We start from the raw sequence: 26,696 nt of genomic DNA on the forward strand, positions 1-26,696 counted from the left end.
TAGAGGCATCCTGGAAGCACGGAAGTCAAGGCAAGGGCTGGGAAGAAGTGGGGAAAGTCCTAGTCCTTCCCTGGTACCTTAGTTTGCATCCCCCAAGAGGGGCAGCCTGGAAGGGCTGAGCCTGAACAGCTAGCTTTCTGCCTGCTGCTTTGGATTCTGCGAGCAGGCAGAAAAAAGCTACCCGTTGCATGCAGGCATTTGACAGAAAGTTTTAAGCCCCAGGTGCAGGGCTGAAACATCCGGAGGCATTTGGATTTTTGAGAAATGAAGGGGGAGCTGCAAAGGCAGAAAGCAACCCTGCACGATTCTCCTTTAAAGTAACTTTCTTTGCTCCGCCAGCTGTGAAAAAGATTATAGGAGAACACTCCGTGAGAGCTTTAACTGATATATATATATATTGAAAACAATATTTTAAACAATATTTTAAATCACAATATTTCCACATTAATTTGAAATTATTTCACAGTCCATTTTACAATGTTGTTCTTTGTTTGTAGGACTTCCTGAAGTCCAATTCACCAATGCAGGTGTGATTGTAGTTCCCAAAACTGGTGTGGCTGCAACTGGACTGGTGCTTCCATCCACTTTCAGAGAATCCTTCTTCAGGCAGCTCACCAAGGGATGCAGTTTCAATTGGCTCTGCTCTGCTTATCTCCAGGGATCAAGCACAACTCCACATTTCTCTTTGTCCTTAGCTTCTTTTGAAAGGGCCTATCTCCAAGCGGTGAACAGGTCCTATCTCCAAGTGGTTAAAACCCTGGCCTGCAAGCAAAAGGAAGAGAAAACTGTGTGTGCGGGGTAGGGGAGAGGATGATGGAAATGGCTGGTCCTTTCACAGCTGCAGTAAATTCCTGGACAGGCAGGCAGAGCAGCCTGTTAAGCCTTTGTTAAAGGGACAGGACTTTTTTTCTCTAGAGGAAAGATTCCTGTATCTTTAATGGGTGCACAGACAATGGTATTTGAGAGAGAGCGTGAGAGAGAGAGAGGGTTGCCAAGTCCGACTCAAGAAATATCTGGGGACTTGGGGGTGGAGCCAGGAGCAAGGGTGTGACAAGCACAATTGAACTCCAAAGGAGCTCTGGCCATCACATTTCAAGAGACCGCATGCCTTTTAAATGCTGTCCCTCAATGGGAAATAATGAAGGATGAGCACCTTCTTTTTGGGCTTATAGAATTGAATCCCCTGGTTCGATCCTTTTGAAACCTTGGAGGGTGTTTTGAAGAGAGGCATCGGATGCTGTGCTGCAGATTTGGTGCCTCTACCTCAAAAAACAGGACCCCCACCCCCCGAGCACCAGATACCCGCAGATCAATTTTCCATTATACCCTATGGGAATTGGTTTCCATAGGGTATAATGGAGTGCCCAGAAGACATTTCCCTCCCCCTCCCACTTTCTGATGACCCCCACCTGAGGATTGGCAACCTGAGAGAGAGAGAGCGGTCTTTCTGATAATGGATCTAACATCTCATCTAGTTTGCTTAAAGTCTACTCTTGAGACAATATTCTTCGTCAGAAAGGGGAAAAACCAGAACAGTTGCTGAGTTAGTGTGAGCTAACATCTCATCTAGTTTGCTTAAAGTCTACTCTTGAGACAATATTCTTCGTCAGAAAGGGGAAAAACCAGAACAGTTGCTGAGTTAGTGTGAGCTAACATCTCCTCTAGTTTGCTTAAAGTCTACTCTTGAGACAATATTCTTCGTCAGAAAGGGGAAAAACCAGAACAGTTGCTGAGTTAGTGTGAGCTAACATCTCATCTAGTTTGCTTAAAGTCTACTCTTGAGACAATATTCTTCGTCAGAAAGGGGAAAAACCAGAACAGTTGCTGAGTTAGTGTGAGCTAGCTCAACAGTTTTTTAGCCTCCAGCTCACACATTTTTGCCTTAGCTCAGGAAAAATGGCCCCAGAGCAAACTCATTTATGCAGGAGCTCACAAAGTAGAATCTTTGCTCGCAAGACTCCACAGTTTAGAGGGAGTATTATCTTATCTGTGCACTTAACCACCACACCAAACTAATAGAAATAAAGTGCACAATTGTAGCATCCAGAAACCATCCCCCCAGTCCGTGGAAAAATTGTCTTCCACAAAACCGGTCCCTGGTGCCAAAAAGGTTGGGAACCACTGGCATAGACAGTACTAAGCTTGAGGGACCAGTAACTGAATTCGATATAAGGCAGTTTCATATGAGAATACAGGTTCTTCTGAATTACTGTTTGGCCTAACTTGTACCTCTTTACGTCTACTTTTCTCCCTGGCAGAGTACCAGGAACGTTTGCTTTTTAAAAACCATTGTTCTATTTTATGCATGACCTTTTTTTGTGCTTTATTTATTGATTCAGTTTATAAACCGCCCTCCCCCAAATGGCTCAGGGTGATGTACATCAAGTTAAAACATACGATACATGAGTTAAACGTCACTCAATCTAAGTGTAATGCATGGATTTTCTGGAAAGGAAGCACAATCACCCTAGAAAAGAGGAGATTTCCCTTTTATTTCAGATCAGCTAGTGCAGGAATGTCTTTTTGCGTGAATTATAATATCCTGTTCTAGGCAGCGTGCTGTTTTATTTCCACAATTGGAACAGCGAAACAACCAGAGAGCTCTGCGGCTTCCGAGAGAGGAAATTCTGACAGTTTTGTGTTCGAGATAAAGACCTGTGCTTTATGACTAAACTGCGAGGAGGACTCATATGGCAATTCAGAATGTTTGCACAACAGATCGGCGCCTCTCTGCATAACTTACATATTCCCCTCCAGCGCATTTGCAGTGAATGTTCTCACTAAGACTGGATTGTGCCATTTGCGACTGAATCAAAAATAGCAGATCATATATTTTCCCCATTCAACTGCCGAGGGATGGGTGGAGCCTGCTAATGCTACTCTGTCATTAATTCATAATATGAATGAATTAGGGATTCCGTATCACATGTAATTCAGAAGCCAATACAGTTTGAATGACTTAGGAATAGTAGTCGTCACACTGATAGCATCATTGCCATATGCTACAGCCTGCATACCAAAGATCCCTGTCACCCATGTTGCAAGTGAAAGCCTGTACAGTGCCCACCAACACTCCATAGGGAGCAATAAAGGCTGATAGATCAGTTTCCTTTTGCCTGCTTGGTTGCTGTTTCTTCTTTCCCTAGAAACTCACAAGTCCTTCCTTCCTTCCTTCCTTCCTTCCTTCCTTCCTTCCTTCCTTCCTTCCTTCCTTCCTTCCTTCCTTCCTTCCTTCCTTCCTTCCTTCCTTCCTTCCTTCCTTCCTTCTCTCTCTCTCCCCTCTCCAGGGCTGTAGCCAGGATTTTAAAAGCCAGGGGGCTTTTTAATAGGGTTGCCAGGTCCAATTCAAGGAATATCTGGGGACTTTGGAGGTGGAGCCAGGAGACATTGGGGTGGAGCCAGAAACAAGGTTGTGACAAGCATAATTGAACTCCAAGGGAGTTCTGGCCATCACATTTAAAGGGACCACACATCTTTCAAATGCCTTCTCTCCATTGGAAATAATGGATAGGGGAACCTTTTTTGGGGACTCATAGAATCTTTTTGAAACTTGGAGGGTGTTTTCACGAGAGGTACTGAATGCTATGCTGCAAATTTGGTGCCTTTACCTCAACACACAGCCCTCCAGAGCCCCAGATACCAGCGGATCAATTCTCCATTATATATGGGAATCAGTCTCCATAGGGAATAATGGAGTGCCCAGCAGACATTTCCCTTCCTCCCCCCTGCTTTCTGATTACCCTGAAGCAGAAAGAGGGCCTCCAACTCAGGGGATCCCCTGCCCCCACCTGAGGATTTAGCAACCAAAAGAGTAACGTGGAAAGGAAGCAGGTAAAGAGCCCAAAGGCATCCATGATAAACCAGCCTCAAGTATGAACAGTCACAAATTTATAACATAGAAAACTTATACAAAAGTGCAAATATTCTGCACGGCGTTCCTTATTTGCAGAATATTTGAGCTATTTGCCATATGTTTTATTTATTTATTTATTTAATGAACTTATATCCCGCCCTTCTCACCGCAGTGTCTCAGGGCGGCTCACAACATAATGATTCATACAATTCCATTTAAAACATTTACAGATACAATAAAAGCATAGTTAATAAAACAAGATAAAATAAAGCCAGCGGTCTATAAGAGCATTTTGTTCCATCCAAAGATGTTCCATCCAAAGTATCAGTTAGGTGTTATATGTGAATGATTTAAATTGTTTTGGAGCTTGTAGAAGCCTTGTGTGAAACGGCAATATGTTCATCCCTGTTGCGGTCTTGTGCCTTGCTGTCATTCTTCTCTATACCAGCTACTGCTGAAAGAAATTGAAGCGTTGGACTCTATTTTCACGGCCTTTGTCACACCTTGGATCTACACTTTAAGGATAAAAGCATTTGTTGAAAATGAAAGGACTGTGTATTCGGGTGTGATTTGCACTTTTGTATAAGTTTTCTGTGTTATAAATTTGTGAATTTTCATACTTGAGGGTGGTTTATCGTGGATGCCTTTGGGCTCTTTACCTCCCACCTGAGGATTGGCAACCCTACTTTTTAAAAAGTCAGGGTGGGGGGTGGCGGGGGGGATCCTTTCAAATCCATTGCGGGACTTGCTGCTTCTCAAAAGCTTTCTGGGGTAGGGGCAAAAGCTGGAGGCTCTGAATGTGGCCAAGTTGAGGCAGCCAATCCTAAAACCTTGGAGTCAAGAAGAGACTGCACCGTGCCTGTAAGCAGAGGGGTTTTCCTTCCACCTCCCTCTCATCCACCCTGGTACTTTGTAGCCAGCAGTTCTATCCCACCCCCATCCCATCCCATGCAGCTTCCTCTGCCTCCCTCCTCTCCACCAGCTGCTTTTTGCTGCTACAGTGCACTGTGCCCTGCTAAGCTGTTCTGGCTCTGGCTTCTGATGATGCTTCTCTAGCTCAGCAAGAAAGAAAGAAACAAAGAAAGAAAGAAAGAAAGAAAGAAAGAAAGAAAGAAAGAAAGAAAGGAAGGAAGGAAGGAAGGAAGGAAGGAAGGAAGGAAGGAAGGAAGGAAGGAAGGAAGGAAGGAAGGAAGGAAGGAAGGAAGGAAGGAAGGCTGTGCTCTAGAGGCACCCCCTCAGGGGTCAGGAGCCCTGACTGGAAATCAGGGGCAGTGTCCCCACATGCCCCCTGTAGCTATGCACCCCCTTGAATCCATAAGATTAACATGAGGTCTCAGAACTTTCTTATTTCCTTTAGCTGTCACTATGGTCAGTAAAGAGGAGAGAAACAAGGAAGGAAAAAGCAAAGGATGCAGGGAGAATATGTTATGGGACAGAGTAGATAACAATGAATTTGTTCAGCCTCAGCCTTCTTGAGGCTTCTTCTTCCCACTCTTTCCTAGTTAATTGGCCAAAAACCGATTGCACATTTCCATTTATATTTCCACAATGAAAAGGGCTAAAGAGTTATCCTTTAAACGGAAGACTGAAGTTCAAAATGGGGCATTGCCCCCGATGACACCGTAGCTACAGTCCTGGGTTTACAGTGCCAATATCAGTTTCTGAATTTGATCTAAAATAATGAACCCATAATGATCTTCCTTTTACAGCCTGTATTTTTATGCCTGTGATTCAAAAAGTCAATAGACATTGTGGTTGATGTAATAATGAAGAATAAGAATATATTTTTTAAAAAACCCAATTTTAATTGTTTAAATTTAAAAAAATAATAATTATCAGTTATATGCAAAATAATTTAACATCAGTCATATGCATTTCCCAAGAAAAGGAATCACACCTTGAAAAAGGTGGCTGATAGAAGGTTTATAAGAATGCATGCAAAATCAAATATTTAGTATCGGAAGGATTCATACAGCGGTGAAAAGGTTCAAAAGTTAATCTCGATTTCAGCATTTTGAGTGTGTTTTGGATATTTATTCCCTTTAAACAGCAAGCAGTCCCTGATTGCTTCCAGCACATATCTGTTCTAGCTAGACTGCACCAGGAAATTTTTAATCAAAAGCTCATGATACAAATGCTAGAGTAACGCAGATTGTTCACCGGTGAGCTGACAGAGGGGCCTGAAATGTTGCCATAAACTCAAACACAATTACCTGCCGCTTCTTAGAGCAACTGTTGTAGCATCTTATCTAAAAAGACAGACAGCAGGGTGCCGTGGTTAAGAGCAGCAGACTCTGAACTGGAGAACTGGGTTCAGTTCCCCCACTCCTCCTCTACATGAAGCCTGCTGGGTGACCATGGGCCAGTCACTGTTCTCTCAGAACTCTCTCAGCCCCTCCTCCCTCACAAGGTGCCTGTTGTAGGGAGAAGGGAAGACGATTGTAAGCAGTGTTGAAAGTCCTGTAGAGTCTAAGCTGTAGTTTTGTGAGCAAAAATTCTACTTTGTGAGCTGCTGGCATTAAAGTTGGAAGCTACTCAGGGCTTTTTTTAGCAGGAATGCAGTTCCAGCTGGCTTGGCATCAGGGTGTGTGGCTAATATGCAAATAGGTTTCTGCTGGGCTTTTTCTTTTAAAAGCCCTGTGTGAAACAATGGTGTCATCAGGGGGTGTGGCCTAATATGCAAACACACAACATCTTCTTGTGATCCCTGGTCCTAAGGACGCCCGGTTGGCCTCAACGAGGGCCAAGGCCTTTTCAATCCGGGCCCCTACCTGGCGGAATGAGCTCCCATTGGAGATCTGGGCCCTGCGGGACTCACCTAAGTTCCGCAGGGCCTGTAAGATGGAGCTCTTCCGCCAGGTGTCCTCTGAAACCTTCCCCCAGCACTTGACTATCCTTGTGCATGAGTTGATCAAGGGTCTGAGTGGTGTCAATGACCTGAAGCTGTGTTAAGTGGTGTTAACCAGCTGAAGTCATACCAACTGCTAAACGGTGGCTTCTGGCTGTGTTATTGTGACCCTCTATTTTATGTATTATGTCTATGAGCTATTTTAAATGTGTCGTGTTTAATTAGATGTTTTATTTATTGTTACTGCAATGTTTTAATGTTGCAAGCCGCCCTGAGCCCACCTAGCGGGATTGGGCGGGGTATAAATCACAAATTAAATTAAATTAAATGACTTCCTGCTGGTCTTTTTCTACAAAAAAAGCCCTGCTTATTTCCATTTTGGAACCGTTCAGTTCCTGTTAGAGTATGAATGCACAATATGCTGAGACAAAATTGATTCTCCCCGCGCTTCCCTAGTTTTTTAAAATGAAAAAGCAGAAAAGGCCATAGAAATTATTTGCCAACCGGTTTAGGAAGTACGGTATTCGGCTTGTATCCTCTTGCCCCATGTCATCTTAATAGAATCGACGCTAAAATTTATATGATAGACTGCGCCTCATTGTAGAAAACATTTCTGTTACTAAACCTTTGTAAACCATATGGTGCAACACAGGAGAGACATGTATAGAATAGTAATGATAAGTACAGCTACTCCTTTCCATAATATGTGTGGACTGAAGGATTGGGGTTTTCTTTTAAAAAAAGTGTAGCTGTCCATAAAGAAGCAGAAAGATGATTTTGGATGGGGTTGGTTCATATTGTTTTGCAAAGGCAGAAGAACAAATCTTAGAACTGCCTTCCGTTTCACAAAATATTTCAGGAAATAAGAACGTCCGGAGAAAGCAAAAACAAAACAAACCTAGCAGTAAATAGGATTCTAACAGACACTCAAAAGAAACCTTGACAACTTGCTTGGTAGAAATATATTGCATGAGATTCCTGAACTCATCGAAGCAAGGCTGCAAACAGAAACAGCGGTATAGAGTAATACAGATGCTATAGCGACCTTTTGGTGTATTTTTCCCTCTCTGGTTTTCATTTAAAAAATGTAAAACACTGTAATTCATTATCACACTGTGATCAACGTTAGGTGGGGGATAAACGTTTCCTAGAGAGCTGGAAATTGATTGAGGGAGATGCGGCCTTTGCATGCCATCACGTGAAGGACGCAGGCTCTGTATGTCCACCCCCTCCCCACACTGTGTTATTCATACCCTGGCGATCAATGAGGTATGCATAACATGATCATTTGTTCATGTTTTTTTATGATTGCAAGGTGTACAGTAAACATAGGGAATGCCTCCTGCCTTCCATGATTACTCCCCCTACTTGCAGTCAAAAAAATATGCCAATTTAAAGAACTCCTGGAGGGCAAATATCCTGCAATTTCTATTAAAATAGCTAAATTTGGTTGGTTCGCCTTTAGAATGAGAAAAATACTAGTAGTTTAAAATGCTGTACATTTGTTTTAATGGCCATTTCTGTATATTTTTCAATTTTTATAATGTTATAATACTTTTATCATGTTTTACAGATAGTTCTTATGGATATGTATAGTTATTCCTTTTGTTTAAGATGTTGGCTTTTGCCATAAATAAAATCTATCTATCTGTATTGCACAGGGTTGCCAACTCCAGGTTCAGAAATTCTTGGGGATCTGAGGGTGGAACCTGGGAGGGTGGAGTTTAGGGAGGGGAGGAGCATCAGTAGGCTATAATGTTGGGCTGCTAAGCTTCTGCCGGAGGTGGGTTTTCCCCCAGTTTGAAGGCCCGCAACTCGCCAGCATGGGGCGGGCTGCCGGGGGGATTCCTTACCCCAAAGAGCTCTGTCATCGCACGACGTGCCCAGCATGATGACATCAACCAGAAGTGATGACATTGCGCTGGGAATGTTGTGCTGGGGATGCTCTAGCATTTGGGTTAAAACTTTGTGGTACCATAGAGTTTTTATCCCAACTGCTAGAGCTTCCCCAGCGCAACGTGCCCAGCACGATGACGTCACTTCCGAGTGACATCATCGTGCCACAACCATGAAGTATGCATGAGATTCATCCCCCAATGAGCCAAGGTAAGACTTGGCAACCCTACTATAATGCCACTTGGTCCACCTCACAATGCAGCCATTTTCTTCATTTTTCTAATAAATAACCTATGTAGTCTGGACACTAGCTGTAATTCTGGAAGATCTCCAGGCCCCACTGAGAGTTTGGTAATCTTTGTCATGAAGAAGACAACTTCAGGCTAGATGTCTCTCTCCTCCACCTGCTGCAGCAAACCCTGCTCAATTCTATGAGCCCCAAAAGAAGGTACCCCTATCCTCCATTATTTCCAATTGAGGGAAAACATTTAAAAGGAGTGCAGTCCCTTTAAATGCGATGGCCACAACTCCTTTTGGAGTTCACTTGTGCTTGTCACAACCTTGTTCCTGACTCCACCCTCAAAGTCTCCTGTCTGCACTACCAAAGTCCCCATTTCTTGAGTTGGACCTGGCAACCCTAAAATGAACCCATACTACTTCCTGTGGCGTCTATGTGCGTTTCTGTTGCCCTGCTCTAATGTCTTGTCAGGCAGGTTTTTGAAAGACTCTGAAAGCTCCTTGCTAGAATGGGATGCTCACCGCAAATGGTGATCCTTTTCCCCAATTCCTGGCGATTTTTGGAGGGGGAGAGCCTCAGGAGGTTGGGGCTTGAGGAGGAGAGGGAGCTCAGTGGGTTATAATGCCATTGAATCCACCCATCAAAGCAGCCATTTCCTCCAGGGAAACTGATCTCGGTTGTCTGGAAGTCAGTTGTAATTCCAGGAGATCTCCAGCCATCGCCTGGAGGATGGCAAATAAGGGAAACTGGAAGTCAGTTGTGATTCCAGGAGATCTCCAGCCACCACCTGGAGGATGGCAAATAAGAGAACTGCCGTGCCTTGAGAGTAATTGACCAGACTCATGCATGCGTAACAATAGAGCACTGGTTCCAGGAAAATTGTTCAACACGCCTTTAAGCCATGAGAGAAAACCCTTATGCTTTGGAAATTTAAGTTGTTGTATGTTTCATGAACTGAGCATTGGTTCCAGAAAAATTAATTAATAGTCAAACGAAGGAATCTTCTACTGAAACATGCCACATTGTTACCGGAAGCGTGTCACTTGTCTTTGGAAGAAATATTGTCACCTTACACATCCATGATATTGATGGAGAGGAATCAGTTCTGAATATTGTAGACTCTGTACGATTATCTTGTTTATTGTATGAGAAATCACTGTTCAAAAAGTTGTAATATTGTATGATATTGTGAGTGGTATAAATTTATTAGCAGAAGCATACAAGTGGTGTAATAATTTCAGAGCAGTTTATGCAATTATTAGTATACTTGAGCAGGGTTATTTCCTGTTTAGCACCTGGAGGAGAGCAACTAGGGTTGCCGGGACCCACCTGGAGCCACTCTGGGAGTCTTCTGGCATTCATGACGTGATGACATCACCCGGAAGTGATGTCATTGTGCCAGGGATGTTGCAGGTGGCACTCTAGGTTTTGCACAAAAGCTCTATGGGGTTTTTTTGTGTTTTTTTTTTAAAAAACACCCACAAAACATAGAGTTTGCCCCAAAACCAGATCGATATCATGCATCGTTTCCAGTGTGATGATGTCGCTTCTGGTTGACATCATTGTATCATGGATCTTGCGTGACAATGTCCCTGTTTGGGGTGGGGTTTTCCCTGCCAGTCAACTGGCCGGTGGTGGATTGGAGCCCCCAAAAGTGGGGAAACCCCTGCTGGGGGTTGGCAACCCTATCTATGGCCTGTGCTTCTTCATGGCTTATTGAATTGGCTCACCCATAATTTGATAGGCTGATGCAAAATTTTACAGAGAGAGAGAGAGAGAATCCCATGACATTTTCTAGTCTTATATACTCTGGCCTCAGATTCATTGGGAGCTCACAGGAGCACAGCTCCTGAACCTTTCTGAGAGTTCCACCTCCTCCTTCCCACCTTGTCCATTGAATAGTAGATGCAGCTCCATAACAATCTCTGGATGAGCTCCACCACCTATTTTTCTACAAAACAACCCTTGTATATACTTATTTGCTTTTTTCCTCCAACAGTGGCTTTAAATTTCCAAACGCCTGGAGTACAAATGGACCTTCAAAATGGGAAATTTTTAGACAACGGTGGTTGTGGTTATATATTAAAACCAGAATTCCTAAGACAGAGTGACATGCAGTTTAATCCATACAGTATAGCTGGAGGCAGCAATGCCATTTCGCTTACAATCACGGTAAGTTTATTCATCTGTCGATAACATTCTCTTAGAGGCAGGCCATAGCAAACCACCTCTGTGCATCTCTTGTCTAGAAAACCCTACAGGGCCGCCGTAAGATGTGTGACTCCACGGCACATTCTGTAAGCAACATTCTCTTGGTTAATTCTTGAAATATATATTTTTTTAAAATATTGAAACATTTATTACAGGTGCTTTCTTGGCATTTGTAGCCCAGACTCTTAATAAGTATATGACACAACTTGTGCTTGGTCAACCAGCTACTATTTCAGCAGGCATTCTGCACCATCAAGAGAGCGTCTTTTGCTGTTTCTGATCTTGCAGCTTTCCAGCACTTAAATGAGTCCTTCTTACCTTTTAGTTTCCATTACTTTGTTTGTTAACCATGCAGGCCTTTTCTTATACCTGTTTGTGCCTTTCCTAACTTGTGGTATATATTTTATCTGAGCTTCTAGGATTGTAGTTTTAAATAGCCTCCAAGCTTACCCAAGGGTTTTGACTGTATTTACCTTTCCTTTCAGTTTCCTCTTCACATGCCTCCTTATCTCAGTGAATTTACCCCTTTTAAAGTTAAACGTGGTTGTGCTGGTCTTTTGGGGCAACTCCCTATTTATACAAATGGTGAAATCAATAAATCAATTCCCATTGTCTGTCCAGTTGTTGTTCTCTTTCGGGTGCAATCAGTGCTCTCGCTCTTCAATGACAACATACATATTATTTGTGTGCAAAATCCCAGTGAATTAGATCTTTTAGCTCAAGCTGCGATGCTCATGATGAAGCTGAAAAATCGCCAGTCAGAACTAAAATAAATCATGCTTGCTTGATTTATTAGCTGCAGTATTTTTTTCTACCTTCCCTGGACTTGTGGTTGGAAGTAAATACCTTGAATATCACAGTTGCTGAGACTAGCCTACCGCAAATGCGATTTAGTCATCAAAGACATTTGACAGGCTATTAAATACCAATGCTGTAGTTCCTTGTCTTGTTACGCCATAAGCACTTTGCCCTGTGTTTGTACGCATGTGACCGTGATCTTGCTTTGCCCAGTCAGCCTTATAATATCAACATTAAATTAAAAAATTGCACTGAAATGATTTTCCAAGTCCTATTTATTGTCAAGGGGAACCTGACCATCAGCTGTGATCTTCTGCCGAGGTCCTGTCTCGTGTGCCATTTTTTCTAGAGTGGCATTTCCCAATTGCAGGGTTGGGACCTGGCACTGGGCCGGCCATGCAGGGCTTGCTGCTGGGCCCCGGGGCCTCCTGTCCCCTGGCCGCCCCCCCCCCCCACGGCGTCACACCCCCGCCTTCTTATCCCTCCCTTCTCTATCAGGCTCCCCCACCCCGCCAACCACCTCCATAGTGAGGAAAACGGTGCAGCCAGGTACCTGTTGGAAGCGTGTGGTGCCAGCCACCACCTTAGCATTGTCATTGCCCATGGCTGCCACTTTGCAATCTTAGCCCTGCAATATGGAGGAGGGGGGGGAACTGGGAGACAGCAACACATCTAGTTCACCTCTGGGAACAGATGATAGGAGCATCTTTTTATGTCATCGGAAGATTCTATGCACATCATTAGATGTAATTTTGAAATAGATGTTATACAGAGGTAAAGTCCATGGTGTTCGAAGGCATTCCTCCCAGATGTAGGTTTGCCAACTCCTGTTTGGGAAATTCCTGGCGATTTAGGGGCACAGCCTGAGGAGGGTGGGGTTCGGGGAAGGACCTCAGCATAAAAGTTCACCCTCCAAAGCTGCCATTTCCTCCAGGGGAACTGATCTCTGTCACCTGGAGATTATAATTCTGGGGAATCTCTCAGCCTCTCCTGTCAACTGTACTAGGCAAACTTGCAAAGGCCTGAAAAAGTTATGTACTCTGTTAGACGTACAGGTAGGGTTGCCAGTTCTGGGTGAGGAAATACCTGGAGATTTGGGGGTGGAGCCTGGGGAGGGCGGGGTTTTGATAGGGGAGGAAGCTCAGTAGGGTACAGGGCCAGAGAGCCCACACCCCAAAGCAGCCCTTTCCCCCAGGCGACTTGATAGCCGTCATTTGGTGATCAGTTGTAATTGCAGGAGATCTCCAGGCCTCAACTGGAGGTTGATAATATAAAGAACTAAAGGTAATAGTGACCAAATTACTATGTCATAATGGTGCGCATGTACAAATAAGCAAAATGACAAAAAAATTACAAAATTCATAAATAATCTTCCACAAAGGAGTCCCAGGCTGTCGACTTTAGAAGGTCCTGCAAATTCTCCTTGAGCCGCTGGAGAGCGTGATGCCGGTTTAAAGTTTTTTGTAGAATTTGTATTCCCATATAATTATTAATTATAGTGGCCCTGTGGCACAGAGTGGTAAAGCAGCAGTACTGCAGTATTGTGATCTGAACTCTTTGCTCACAACCTGAGTTCGATCCCGGCAGAAGCTGGGTTCAGGTAGCTGGCTCTAGGTTGACTCAGCCTTCCATCCTTCCGAGGTCGGTAAAATGAGTGCCCAGCTTGCTGGGGGGAAGTGTGGATGACTGGGGAAGGCAATGGCAAACCACCCCATAAAAAGTTTGCCGTGAAAACGTTGTGAAAGCAACGTCACCCCAGAGTTGGAAACGACTGGTGCTTGCACAGGGCACCTTTCCTTTTTTCCATAATTATAAAAAAATTAATCAGTGGGGAACGCAATGGAAGTGTTGCTGAAAGTGATTTTTGAACGGGGACGCCTTCTTTAAGAATTTATGGAACACCCCATGCTGGAAGAGTTTTAATCGAAGCAGGACCTTCTAAAATCGACAGCCTGCACATTGGGACTCCTTTGTGGAAGATTATTTATGAATTTTGTAAAAAATTTTTGTCAATTTTGCTTATTTGTACATGCACACCATTATGACATAGTAATTTGGCCACTATAACCTTAGGTTGTTTATATCATTGTTCCTAAAGTGACTTCTCTTCCGGCTGTTCCAACTGGAGGTTGGCAACCCTATTTACCCTCCCCCTTACTTGTAGTAAATAACATTTACATTTTTTTCACTCTGTGGGAGACCATTTCCCTGCAAGAAAACCATAGACACCAGAATAATGACACTCCGTGGGGCAGATTGAATCAAAGTTCATGTATCTTTTTGGTTGCGCAGATTATCAGCGGCCATCAGCTACCCCCCAGCAGCCTCTCCCGGTCCAATAAAGCCGATCCCCTGGTGGTCATTGAGATTCACGGCGTTCCAGAAGACCAGATGAAACAACAGTCTTGCGTGGTAAAGGGCAACGGTGAGTGCACCAGCCTATTGATTTGTGTAAGGCCTCAATAATTTAGGGACTCAACTCATTACCTTACATAGCTTATCAAAGTTGTCCCTCTGGCAACTGAACATGGATCCTGAAGCAGCAATGCATGAATCAATAAGAAAAGCGGGAAGGACATGCAGGGAATGGGTAATGCCGCATTGCAAAAATCCCATTACCTGCACCTTGATTATGTGAAATGCCTGCTCATCGGAATTCACGGCGGGTGTCCTCTCTTGTTTGCTTCCTATCGGTCTGTGTCACACAAATGTGGGTTTTTATCCAGCAGTGCTGTTCATGGTTTTGATCTGGAATGGAGTGAACAGGGAGATCACAGATCCAAAGGACCATATGCTTGCGTGTTCAAATGTCCAATATCCTGTTTGGTGTAGTGGTTAAGAGTGCGGACTCTTATCTGAGAGAACCGGGTTTGATTCCCCACTCCTCCACTTACAGCTGCTGGAATGGTCTTGGGTCAGCCATAGCTCTTGCAAAGGTTGTCTTTGAAAGGGCAGCTGCTGTGAGAGGCCTCTCAGCCCCACCCACCTCACAGGGTGTCTGTTGTGAGGGAAGAAGATATAGGAGATTGTAAACTGCTCTCTGATTCAGAGAGAAGGGTGTGGTATAAATCTGCAATTCTTCTTCCTCTTCCTCTTTTGTAAACTCCGAAATCTGCTCTTTGCACCAACCATTACAGAAGTCAGGTGTGTTTTGTAGCGGCGTAGGAGGAGGAAGTGTATTCTTAAGGGGGTTGCCAATTTCCAGGTGGTGGCTGGAGATCTCCTGGGATTACAACTGATCTCCTAATGACATCGATCAGTTCACCTGGAGAAAATGGCCACTCTGGGAGGTAGGTTCTATGGCATTATATCTCAGTGAAGCCCCTTCCTTGCCCCAAACTCCTCCTTTTTCAGGCTCCACCTCCAAAATTTCCAGGCATTTTCCAACCCTGAAGTGAAAACCCTATTTGTTTAGAAGAACACGTTTGGAGCTGGAAGTGATTTCATTTGATTGTGTTGCCACTTCTTTTTTTTAGTCTGTGCTACAAAAGAAATAAAAAACAGGCTAACAGAAAAATAGAGTTGCTGCAGTTAGTACCAGAATTCTTATCCTTCATGGTTCCCCGCCTCCTTTCTTTGTCCTTGGTTGCCAACATGGTTGGGAAAAAACAACCTCCTGTCCATAGGCGTAAACTACAGATTTTTCCAGGAAGAGCTCACCCCCCTCCGGGCAGTCAATAGAGGACTTGGGGGCTATGGGGCCCAAGCCTCCCCCAGGCAACCAGTGCCAGGCATAGAGACAAACTTTTCTGAGTGTATGAAAATGTTTTCTAATCCATTTTAGATTTTCGAGAAGAAAAGATAATGATCTTCAAAGGCAGAAAAAGTCTTTCAGGTCCCCAGACACAATAGACACAAATCTGACATCAAGAATAACAAGACTGAGAAACCTGTAGGAGAACACTTGAACCTTCCAGGACACTCAATGGGGAACTATGAGTCGTTGTTTTATTGCACAATTGCTTTGAAAGCACAGCATCTGTTTTCTATTCTTCCCTATCTCAGAGACTCCAGCCAGGCATTTACCAAATGAAAGTAAATAAACAGCCAGGGAAACTTTTAAAAAAGTTCTCCTAAAGGCTTTTCTGTGTTGTCTTTTACTGCTAAATTTGTGACCATTCATTTATCCTGTGGACATGATATGCATGTTTGCTGATCTTAAAGTGACTATTCATTCTAAAAGTGAATTTCAAAAACAGGACGCAGCTGAGTTACTACTATAACCACTGGCCAACTCCCACCTTTTCCTGGGTTTGGCCCAGCCCAGGGGCATTGTTAGAGGGAGTTCCTGCTAAATTTCTGGGAGGCTTCTCCCTAAATCCTCATGGCCCCTCCTCCATAAGTAGTGATAATGGAAGTCCCTCCCTGTGATGTCACTGGCTCCTCCCTATGATGTCATTGGATCTCAGTTCTTTTAGGGACCTATTATAGCAACTCCTCTGGCTGAGCCCCAGCCCCCTCCGGGAAATTGAACAGAGGTTTAATGTGTGGAAGTGGGCAGCTGAAGTTTTTCGTGGTGTCATGGCAAATAAACATCACCTGGTAAATAACATCCCATTAAGCTTCTATTACGACATATCTTCTTCCTTCAGGCAACTAGCAACCCTGTCCCCCCTCCCCCTCATGACATGAACGAATACATTATTTGAGCCACTATAGAAATGTGCTGATTGCATTCTGAACAACTTTCTTCCTCAGGATTAGCTTCAATGAGAACAACTTCCTGAATAGTCCCTCCCCCCCAGGGTTGGTATTCATCTCTACTTCAAAAGCTGCCTGGCTGGCTATCACCTGGGCTTTACCCTCCACCCACCTACCCTGAGTGGTTTTTGTAGCTTGTTTTAAATTGATTTTCCTTTAAGGCTGAAATCAAGATCAACGGGATCATATCCCGGGACTTGCCTTATTGTGGCTGACTGCTTGAGACAGCCAATTGTTGTGCAAATTGAAGGAAAAGCCCAGCAGAGTACCTCTCCAGTCCTAAAAGGAAACACTTCTTTGGAATGTATTAGGATGATATTTTCCCATCAGGCAAGAGAGTAAATAAATAAAGCAGTAGCACCTTAAGAAACCATGAAGATCTTCAGAGTATTTAAGTTTTGAGGGTCAAAGCTCCGTTTGTTGAAGACAATGACTCTTGAAGATGAAGGAAGCTTTGGAAACTTACACCCCCAAGTCTGAGGAGCTAAGGTCTCTCAGGCAGAGGAAGGCAAGGGCTAACCACTTCTGTTCATCTCTTGACTTGGAAACCCGGCAGGGTGGCCATAAAGGCTTGAAGGTGCTACTGCCCTTCAGTCTAGCTCAGGGGTGTCAAATTCATTTGTTATGAGGGCCGGATCTGACATAAATGAGACCTTGTCGGGCTGGGCCATGCATGTCATAAAATGTAATGCCAAGTAGTGGAGACATAAACTTTATAAAGGACACAGACAAATACAATTAATTAAAAAAAACTTTAAATAAAACATGCTTAAAAGATTAGCACTCTTGCAATATTTATTTTAACAGTTTCTGATAACTGAAGGAAGTAGGGTTGCCACATCGAACCCCAGAAATATCTGGGGACTTTGGGGGTGGAGCCAGGAGACTTTGGGGGTGGAGCCAGGAGACACTGGGGTGGAGCTAGGGGGAGGGGTGGAAATGGCGCCAGGGAGCATGGCTGAGCCCATCTCGGAAGAGCAGCCACGGAGTGGAGCGGAGCAGAGGCAGCAGTGGCGCGGCGGCCTCTTCTCCGCTCGCCGTGCTGCTCCTCTGAGATGGGCTCAGGTTGAGCCCATCTCGGAAGAGCAGCCGTGGAGCAGAGGCGGCAGCGGCGCGGCGGCCTCTTCTCCGCTCCGTGCTGCTCCTCCGAGATGGGCTCAGGCTGAGCCCATCTCTCGGAAGAGCAGCCACGGAGCGGAGCAAAGCAGAGGCGGCAGCGGCGCGGCGGCCTCTTCTCCGCTCCGTGCTGCTCCTCCGAGATGGGCTCAGCCTCCCATCTTGGAAGAGCAGCCACGGCGAGCGGAGCAGAGGCCGCCGCGCCGCTGTCGCCTCTGGGGTGGAAGCGGAGGTGGGGGGGGTGGAGGCGGGCCGGGGGCGTGGCGAGCCACAAGTCCGGGTCCTAGAAGGGCCCGGATTCGCGGCTCGCCATGCTCCTGGCCTGCCTCGCCCTCCCCTGCGCTGCTGCCGCCTCTTGGCTGCTCCTCCGAAATGGGCTCAGCCTGGGCCCATCTCGGAGGAGCAACGGCGGTGGGAGGGGAGGGGGCAGCAGCGGTGCGGCGCGGTGGCCTCCGGGGGACTCGTCATGCTCCCCGGCGCCGTTTCCCTCCTCTCCCCCCACTTCCATTTTTGGGGGGAGCGGGGGAAGAGGGTGGAAATCCTGGGGTCCCCCGCCAGGGTGGGAGGTTTGGGAAGCCTAGAAGGAAGCAAGAGAGAGGGAGAAGGAAGCAGACTTGCTTGCGAGCCTGATAGGAGCCCTCTGGGGGCCTGATTCATCCCTGGGTTGCATGTTTGACACCCCTGGGCTGCGGTTACACACACTAAATAATGCACTGTCAATCCACTTTCATTGCACTTTCAAACTGGATTTTGCTAGTTCAGACAGTAAAATCCAGTTGGAAAGTGCATTGGAAGTGGATTGAAAGTGCATTATTTAGTATGTGTGATCACAGCCTTGGTCTAGTCGTTCTATTGCAGAACTAGGGTTGCCAATCCCCAGGTGGTGGCAGGGGATCCCCCCGGTTTGGAGGCCCTCCCCCTGCTTCAGGGTCGTCAGAAAGCGGGGGAAGGGGAGGGAAATGTCTGCTGGGACCTCTGTTATTCCCTATGGAGTTTTATTCTCATAGAAAATCATGGAGAATTGATCCACGGGTATCTGGGGCTCTGGGGGGGGGGGCTGTTTTTTGAGGTAGAGGCACCAAATTTTCAGTATAGCATCTAGTGCCTCTCCCCAAAATATTCCCCATGTTTCAAAATGATTGGACCAGGGGGTCCAATTCTATGAGCCCCCCCAAAAGGTGCCCCTATCCTTCATTATTTCTTATGGAAGGAAGGCATTGAAAAGGTGTGCCGTCCCTTTAAATGTGATGGCCAGAACTCCCTTTGGAGTTCAATTATGCTTGTCACAACCTTGATCTTGGCTCCACCCCTAATGTCTCCTGGCTCCACTCCCAAAGTCTCCTGGCTCTAACCCCAAAGTCCCCAGATATTTCTTCAATTGGACTTGGCAACTCTATGCAGAACACAAATATTATACTCAGGGCTTTTATTTGTAGCAGGAACTCCTTTACATATTAGGCCAACCACCCCTGATGTAGCTAATCCTGCAAGAGTTTACAGGGCTCTTAGTACAGGGCCTACTGTAAACTCCAGCAGGATTGGCTACATCAGGGGTGTGTGGCCTAATATGCAAAGGAGTTCCTGCTATGAAAAAAGCCCTGATTATACTCCTGTATGTGTCCTGGCAAAATCCAGTTTGAAACTACATTATTTAGCATGTTTGATCATGACTCATAGGCTGTGATCATACATGCTAAATAATGCAGTTTCAATCTAGTTGGAAATTGCATTGATTGTGGATTGAAACTGCATTGTTTAGCATGTGTGATAACAGCCTATGAGTCATGATCAAATATGCTAAATAATGTAGTTTCAATCCACTTTCAGTGTGCTTTCAAACCGGATTTTGCAAGTTCACACAGTAAAATCCAGTTGGGAAGTGCATTGAAACAGCATTATTTAGCATGTGTGATCACAGCCTTAGGGTTGCTAGGCTGGGGGCAGCGACATGGGCATTGTGTGCTGTCACCGAGGTTCCTTCCCAGAACTTTTTTTCTAGGGGAATGCAGTGGAACAGAGTTCCAGAATCTCTTACTGGAAACAACATTCTCAAAAAGCGTTTAAAAGTTTATGAGGGGGCACCTGTGTGTTTCTCTTTCATTCTCCTCTTGAGAGTTCCGGCACCTCTTTTTCCAGAAAAAAAGCCCTGTTACTATCTCACTTCCAGAGAAAGCCCAGAAGTGACAAAGGGCAGCTCTAGAGAGAGAGGTGGTTTGGTGTAGTGGTTAAGTGTGCGGACTCTTATCTGGGAGAACTGGGTTTGATTCCCCACTCCTCCACTTGCACCTGCTAGCATGGCCTTGGGTCAGCCATAGCTCTGGCAGAGGTTGTCCTTGAAAGGGCAGCTGCTGTGAGAGCCCTCTCCAGCCCCACCCACCTCACAGGGTGACTGTTGTGGGGGAGGAAGGTAAAGGAGATTGTGAGCTGCTCTGAGACTCTTTGGAGTGGAGGGCGGGATATAAATCCAATATCTTCTTCTTCTCTAGGAACTGCTGGAATCTCCATGGTAAAACCATACAGTTTTCAGCGATTCCTAGAACTAAGATATGTCACTTCTGGGTTTTACCCATGGCAGTGAGGCTACTGCTTTAAAAAATATTTTTCTTCCACTGTTTCTCTGAGAGGTGTTGGGCAACAGGGCTTGCCAGCAAGAGCCTGGCCATTTGAATGATTCACCCTATAGTAAACAGAGACAAATATATCCAATGGGTGGTTTTATGTTCACAGGCCAATGGATGAAGCCCAGTTAATTATCATGCCAAAGCTCTTTGACAATGTGATGGTTGCCTGTTTCATGTTGCTCTCTCTCTTTTTATTTTCAGCTTTGAGTCCCAGGTGGAATCAAACGCTCTCTTTTCATGTCAAAATTCCAGAGCTTGCATTAGTACGCTTCGTTGTAGAAGATCAGCTTTCGCTCACTCCCAATGACTTCCTTGGCCAATATACTTTACCACTTTTAAGCATGAACAAAGGTACTCATTAACTGTTGTCAAGCTCAACAAAAGCCCTTCCATACCTTTATTGACAAATTGTTCTCCTCGCTGTTATTACACGCAACAGAACTTGGAATTAGTGGCAATCAACATATAGTGATCTATCACTCCTGACAGGAAAACTGTTTGAGGAAATGCCCTGGTATTAATTCTCTCCCCCGCCCCCCCCCCCACCCCCGTGTTATTTTCCTGGTGTTAATTTGTGATACTGTACAGCTGAATGCAGTATTTACAAGCCCCATTCTGTTTTGCTGGCTGTGCATTAGGCAATCTTTTGTAGTTATTCCTGGCTAAACCCAATGATTTCAGTGGGTTTAGACTGGTAGCACTACATAGGATTGCCCTGCTAGTGAAGTCCCCATTGCACCTATAAGTTTGAGCTGCATGTTTCCCCCTTTTGTTTCAAAGAGCATCCTTTTGGGATTTTTACAAGCTGCTCTGATGATTCTAACTGCGGATACTTTGCTGCGGATAGTCATATGTTGCTTGTGGTTGTTAGATGGGTAAAGATGATGGGCCATAGATGATTCTAGAATGCTTTCTATATATGCACCGGTGATCCTCCATGAACCTATAGAAGCATGCAGATGTCCTGCCGTGCTTACAGCCTACCTGGGATCTCTTGGAGGCATCTTTTATATCAGTGGCTCCCAACCTTTTTGGCACTAGGGACCAGTTTCATGAAAGATAATTTTTTCATGGACTGGTGGGAGGGGAGGCGGCGCTGGGGTTTTTGCTGCCCCAGGCTGACCCCCCCACACCTGTGCCCCATCCCTGCCTCCCTCGGGGGTCCAATTTGGTGTAGTGGTTAAGTGTGTGGACTCTTATCTGGGAGAACTGGGTTTGATTCCCCACTCCTCCACTTGCACCTGCTGGAATGGCCTTGGGTCAGCCATAGCTCTGGCAGAGGTTGTCCTTGAAAGGGCAGCTGCTGTGTGAGTCCTCTCAGCCCCACCCACCTCACAGGGTGTTTGTTGTGGGGAAGGAAGATAAAGGAGAGTGTGAGCCATTCTGAGACTCTGAGATTTGGAGTGGAGGGCAGGATATGTCCCACTAGGTGGCCAGGCGGTAGGCCAATCTGCCCCCTCCCATTTAAAGACCCCCGTCGATCAGCTGATAGGCAGAGGTCTATAAGTGAGGGATAAGCTAAGGTCACAGCAGCGCTGCCATTTCTGCCAGCCCAGGAACAGGGCAGATGAAAGGGGTGGCAGGGATGCTCTGCCTTGCTCTGAGGCTGCCTCACTGCCTCAGAGCGAGGCCTCACTGCCTCTTTCATCCGCTCAGGTCCAAGGTGAGCAGCGGCAGTGCGGCACCTCTGCCTTGCTCTGCAGACCAGTTGCTAGCACGCCGCTGATTGGGAGCAGTCTGCGGACCAGTGGTTGGGGACCCCTGTTTTATGTGAACAGGCACATCCTCTATATGAGTAGCTGTTCTCTCATGAGCAGTTCTCGGAGAGCTCTCTCAGTCCCACCCTCCTCACAGGGTGTCTGTTGTGGGGAGAGAATGGGAAAGGAGACTGTAAGTCACTCTGTGGCTCTGAGTGAAGGGTGGGGTATAAATCTAACCTCCTCCTCCTCCAGCTGCCTTGATTCCACACCATCAGGACCGGCCCTAGACTGTCTGACACCCTAGGCAAGACTGGAACCCCTCCACACACACTGATACTATCCAGGGGTGGAATTCTAGCAGGAGCTCCTTTGCCTATTAGGCCACACCCCTCTAATGTAGCCAATCCACTGAGAGCTTACAAAAAAGAGCCTTGTAAGCTCCTAGAGGATTGGCTACATCAGGGGTGTGTGGCCTAATATGCAAAGGAGCTTCTGCTAGAATTCCACCCCGGATAATATCACTGATTCACATATGGAGCACCACATTTGGTGTCCGCAGAAGGCTAGCACCCTAGGCAATTGCCTAGTTTGCCCAGCAACAGGGCCATCCCTGCTCACCAAGTTGAGGACCACTTTGTCAAGCGAACAAGCCCAGTGATCCTTCTTAGTGCTCCTAGAACCTGTGCTGCCCCATATTTGTCTGGCTCCTTTTCCAGAATTGCTAAAGCTCGCTTGATTTTGCAAATTTAGAAGGAAGAAGGCTTGATCCAACAGGGAAGCGAGGGTAACTCTGGAGTCACCAGCGGTCTTAGAGACATGAGAAGGAAGAAATAGCCTGTTGGCTTGGGGGGGGGTGGTAAAGAGAAAACTAGCAAGCACTCACCCACAAACTCCATTTTGGCAGTAAGTGTTACAGTGATGTTGTCACTTCTGGATTGCACTGAAAATGATTCATCATGTGCCAATGAAGATCACCACCCACCTGCACTAATTACCCACCGGTTCACCTTCTGATTAGGGAAGCCCATTTCCAAACATAGAAAAGTTACAGGAGTGTTAAATCTCCCTTCCATTTTAGCCACCACCACCCCACACATTGTACCTGCTTTTTGCAGTCAAATAACCCATCTGGGGATCTGATCATAGACCCCCAAGGTCTAGGGTTGCCAGCTCCAGATTGGGAAATATCTGGAGATTTGGGGGTGGAGCCTGAGGAGGGTGGGGTTTGGGAAGGGGAGGGACTTCTTTTGGGTATAATGCCATGGAGTCCACCTTTCCAAAGCGGCCATTTTCTCCTGGTGAACTGATCTCTGTTGCCTAGAGATAAGTTGTAATTCCAGGAGTTCTCCAGCCACCACCTGGAGGTTGGCAACTCTATTAGGGTCAGATGTGATTTGACCATGTTCAGCATAGTTTTTACCTTCCGGTATTAGCTGGTTAGGCTTTCATCTCATTGAAGAATTGGTTAATTTAGACCTAAGAAAATCCATCAGAACAGAGAGATTAGATTGTTACCTAAAAAATTAAAAAAATTGAAAATGTAACTAACATGTTCTATAAGTGCTATTTAATTGCATAACCAAGAATTTTTGTTTTAACAATATGCAGCACTTAAGTTGTCTGTAGCAAGTGCCCAAACAGATAGAGCACAATTTTGTAAAACTCAAGGCTACAAAGAGTGATTATGTTACTAGCCAAAGGCATGTAGTAATGGGACTGCCCCTACAAGAAAGGACCCCTAATGGGACACAGAGTGTTTCTGTACAAAGAACCTTTGCTCCTTTCTGCCCCTGGAGATTCTTTTGGTGGAATCCAGGCAACGAGAAGCAGCAGCAGGGATTTTATTCCAACATGATTTTGGGGCAAAGTGCACTGATGCACATTTTCCCATAGAAGTAGATCACAGCCATTCTCCAACAAAGGAGAAAGTAAAAGTGCATACTGAGGGACAGGGCTTAACCTGCTCCCCTCCAATTTAAATTTTTATTGATAATTATACAAAGGGCATAACAATACAAGCATAAATACAAACATCAGTACGAACATCAAGCTTTCCACTTAACAAATGTTCTTATTTTATGAATCAAGTCTTGGTTGAGATTTAAGTGTACTGAAAAAAAAAATTAAGATACAGTCTTGCATTAAAGTCTGAAAAAACCAACAACGACAATGAATTATCAATCAGTGCTCAAAAGTATATCACTGAATAGTATGAGTTAGTCAGTAGAATTTTGTTATGCGTTAAATATGTTATTACAGGGAACCGAGGATGAACTACCGTTTTCTTGTATAGTTGCAGAGATAAAATAAAATAAAGAGAACACTCATGGACTATAAGTGAAATAGTCCCAGATCTTATTAAACCAAGTTTGTATCTTTGATGCTGTTTTATTTTTCCATTTTGTAGCTATCTGAGTAATCACAATAGACAATAAAAACAAAGTTGTTTCTTTCTTGTGCTCCTCCTCTTTTTGCATTTTCCAATAATCTAATAATACCACTTCTGGTGAATGTGGAACATCAACTGATAAGATCTTGTTGATTGCCTCTGTAACTTGCAACCAAAACATTTGAATGAAGGGACATTCCCACCAACAGTGCAAATAGGCTTAGCCTGCTTTTGATTTCCTCCTTTCCTTGGGGAACAAGCTTTTCCACGCCCACAACAGTATTCTCAATTACAGCCAGGGATGGAATTCTAGCAGGAGCTCCTTTGCATATTAGGCCACACACACCCCTGATGTGGCCAGTTCTCCAACAGCTTACAAGGCTCTTTTTTGTAAGCTCTTGGAGGATTGGCTACATCAGGGGTGTGTGGCCTAATATGCAAAGGAGCTCCTGCTAGAATTCCACCCCTGATGATAGCCTTCTTAGTGAGGTTATTGAGCCGAGTGGTAGATACAGGTTCATATTCATGTATATGGAAACTTTGATCTTTAAGTGATGTACTAATTTTCCACTGTTCCGTTACTTTTAGGGTACCGCCATATCCCGCTTCTTTCCAAACTCGGTGTCAGCTTGAGCCCAGCTTCGCTTTTTGTGCATGTTTGGTACTTTCAGCAATAATGTTTGTTAACAGTTCCCCCCAGCTGGCTATTTCCTCAATAAAACAACCATGACTGAACAGCATTACCTCTGCTTTCGACTGTTTGATTGGGCTATCCTAGTTCCATTTAAGTATCACAGCTGGCTGATAGCAATGTCTGGCTTTATAAAGGATCGGTCAACTTTATAAAACTTTATAAAAGATATAGGTCTGTCACAGTATCAGGGGCCCTAAGTTGGATCAGACTCAAGAAGCTGGAAAAGGAGGTATTAACTGAGAGCCAGTTTGATGTAGTGGTTAAGTGTGCAGACTCTTATCTGGGAGAACCGGGTTTGACTCCCCACTCCTCCATTTGCAGCTGCTGGAATGGCCTTGGTTGAGCCATAGCTCTCACAGAGCTGTCCTTGAAAGGGCAGCTTCTGTGAGAGCTCTCTCAGCCCCACCCACCTCACAGAGTGTCTGTTGTGGGGGAAGAAGATAAAGGAGATTGTAAGCCACTGTGAGACTTTGATTCTGTGAGACTCTGAGAGCCAGTTTGGTGTAGTGGTTAAGTGTACAGACCCTTATCTGGGAGAACCGGGTTTGATTCCCCACTCCTCCACTTGCACCTGCTAGCATGGCCTTGGGTCAGCCATAGCTCTTACAGAGTTGTCCTTGAAAGGGCAGCTTCTGTGAGAGCTCTCTCAGCCCCACCCACCTCACAGAGTGTCTGTTGTGGGGGAAGAAGATAAAGGAGATTGTAAGCCGCTGTGAGACTCTGATTCTGTGAGACTCTGAGAACCAGTTTGGTGTAGTGGTTAAGTGTACGGACTCTTATCTGGGAGAACCAGGTTTGATTCCCCACTCCTCCACTTGCACCTGCTAGCATGGCCTTGGGTTAGGTATAGCTATCACAGGAGTTGTCCTTGAAAGCGCAGCTTCTGTGAGAGCTCTCTCAGCCCCACCCACCTCACAGAGTGTCTGTTGTGGGGGAAGAAGATAAAGGAGATTGTAAGCCGCTGTGAGACTCTGATTCTGTGAGACTCTGAGAACCAGTTTGGTGTAATGGTTAAGTGTACGGACTCTTATCTGGGAGAACCAGGTTTGATTCCCCACTCCTCCACTTGCACCTGCTGGCATGGCCTTGGGTCAGCCATAGCTCTGGCAGAGGTTGTCCTTGAAAGGGTAGCTGCTGTGAGAGCCCTCTCAGCCCCACCCACCTCACAGGGTGTCTGTTGTGGGGCAGGAAGGTAAAGGAGATTGTGAGCCGCTCTGAGACTCTTCGGAGTGGAGGGGGGGATATAAATCCAATATCTTCTTCTTCATCTTCTTCTGATTCAGAGAGAAGGGCGGGGTATAAATCCGCAGTTGTCGTCTTCTTTTTCATTGCACCTGTCTTACTTATCACAGCTGACTAGAAGAGGGAGTGTTTCTTTAAGAGAAACAAAACAGGAGGAAGAGTTAACCCAGCACCATGACTAGATTGCTAACCTCCAACTGATCTCTAGGCCCCATTCCCACCCTGGGCAGACCTAGGAAGCCGAGGACAGCGCAGCACATGCCCTCCTCAGAGCCCACCTTCCCTTGCAAGGGAAGGTAGTCTCAGAGGAGAGGAGAGCACACACCAATGAACCACCCCTCTGTTCTCGCCTCCCTGGATCTGCAAAGATCTGGAAGGTGAGAGCAGCA

The 26,696-nt window shown here is 45.5% G+C and overlaps 1 protein-coding gene across 1 annotated transcript in view; it reads left to right on the top strand.

Annotated features, from left to right (window-relative positions):
* LOC132575758 (1-phosphatidylinositol 4,5-bisphosphate phosphodiesterase zeta-1-like) overlaps positions 1-25,111 on the top strand; it is a 181,763-nt gene extending 156,652 nt beyond the window's left edge. Inside the window, exons 14-17 of the mRNA XM_060244448.1 lie at positions 10,835-11,007; positions 14,137-14,269; positions 20,484-20,633; positions 24,960-25,111. Coding sequence (XP_060100431.1) covers positions 10,835-11,007; positions 14,137-14,269; positions 20,484-20,633; positions 24,960-25,048 — 545 coding nt within the window. The 3' untranslated portion in view covers positions 25,049-25,111. The remainder of the gene's footprint in view (positions 1-10,834; positions 11,008-14,136; positions 14,270-20,483; positions 20,634-24,959) is intronic.
* Positions 25,112-26,696: the final 1,585 nt, after the last annotated feature.

The sequence above is a fragment of the Heteronotia binoei genome, chromosome 8, assembly GCF_032191835.1.
Source record: "Heteronotia binoei isolate CCM8104 ecotype False Entrance Well chromosome 8, APGP_CSIRO_Hbin_v1, whole genome shotgun sequence".
Lineage (NCBI taxonomy): Eukaryota > Metazoa > Chordata > Lepidosauria > Squamata > Gekkonidae > Heteronotia > Heteronotia binoei.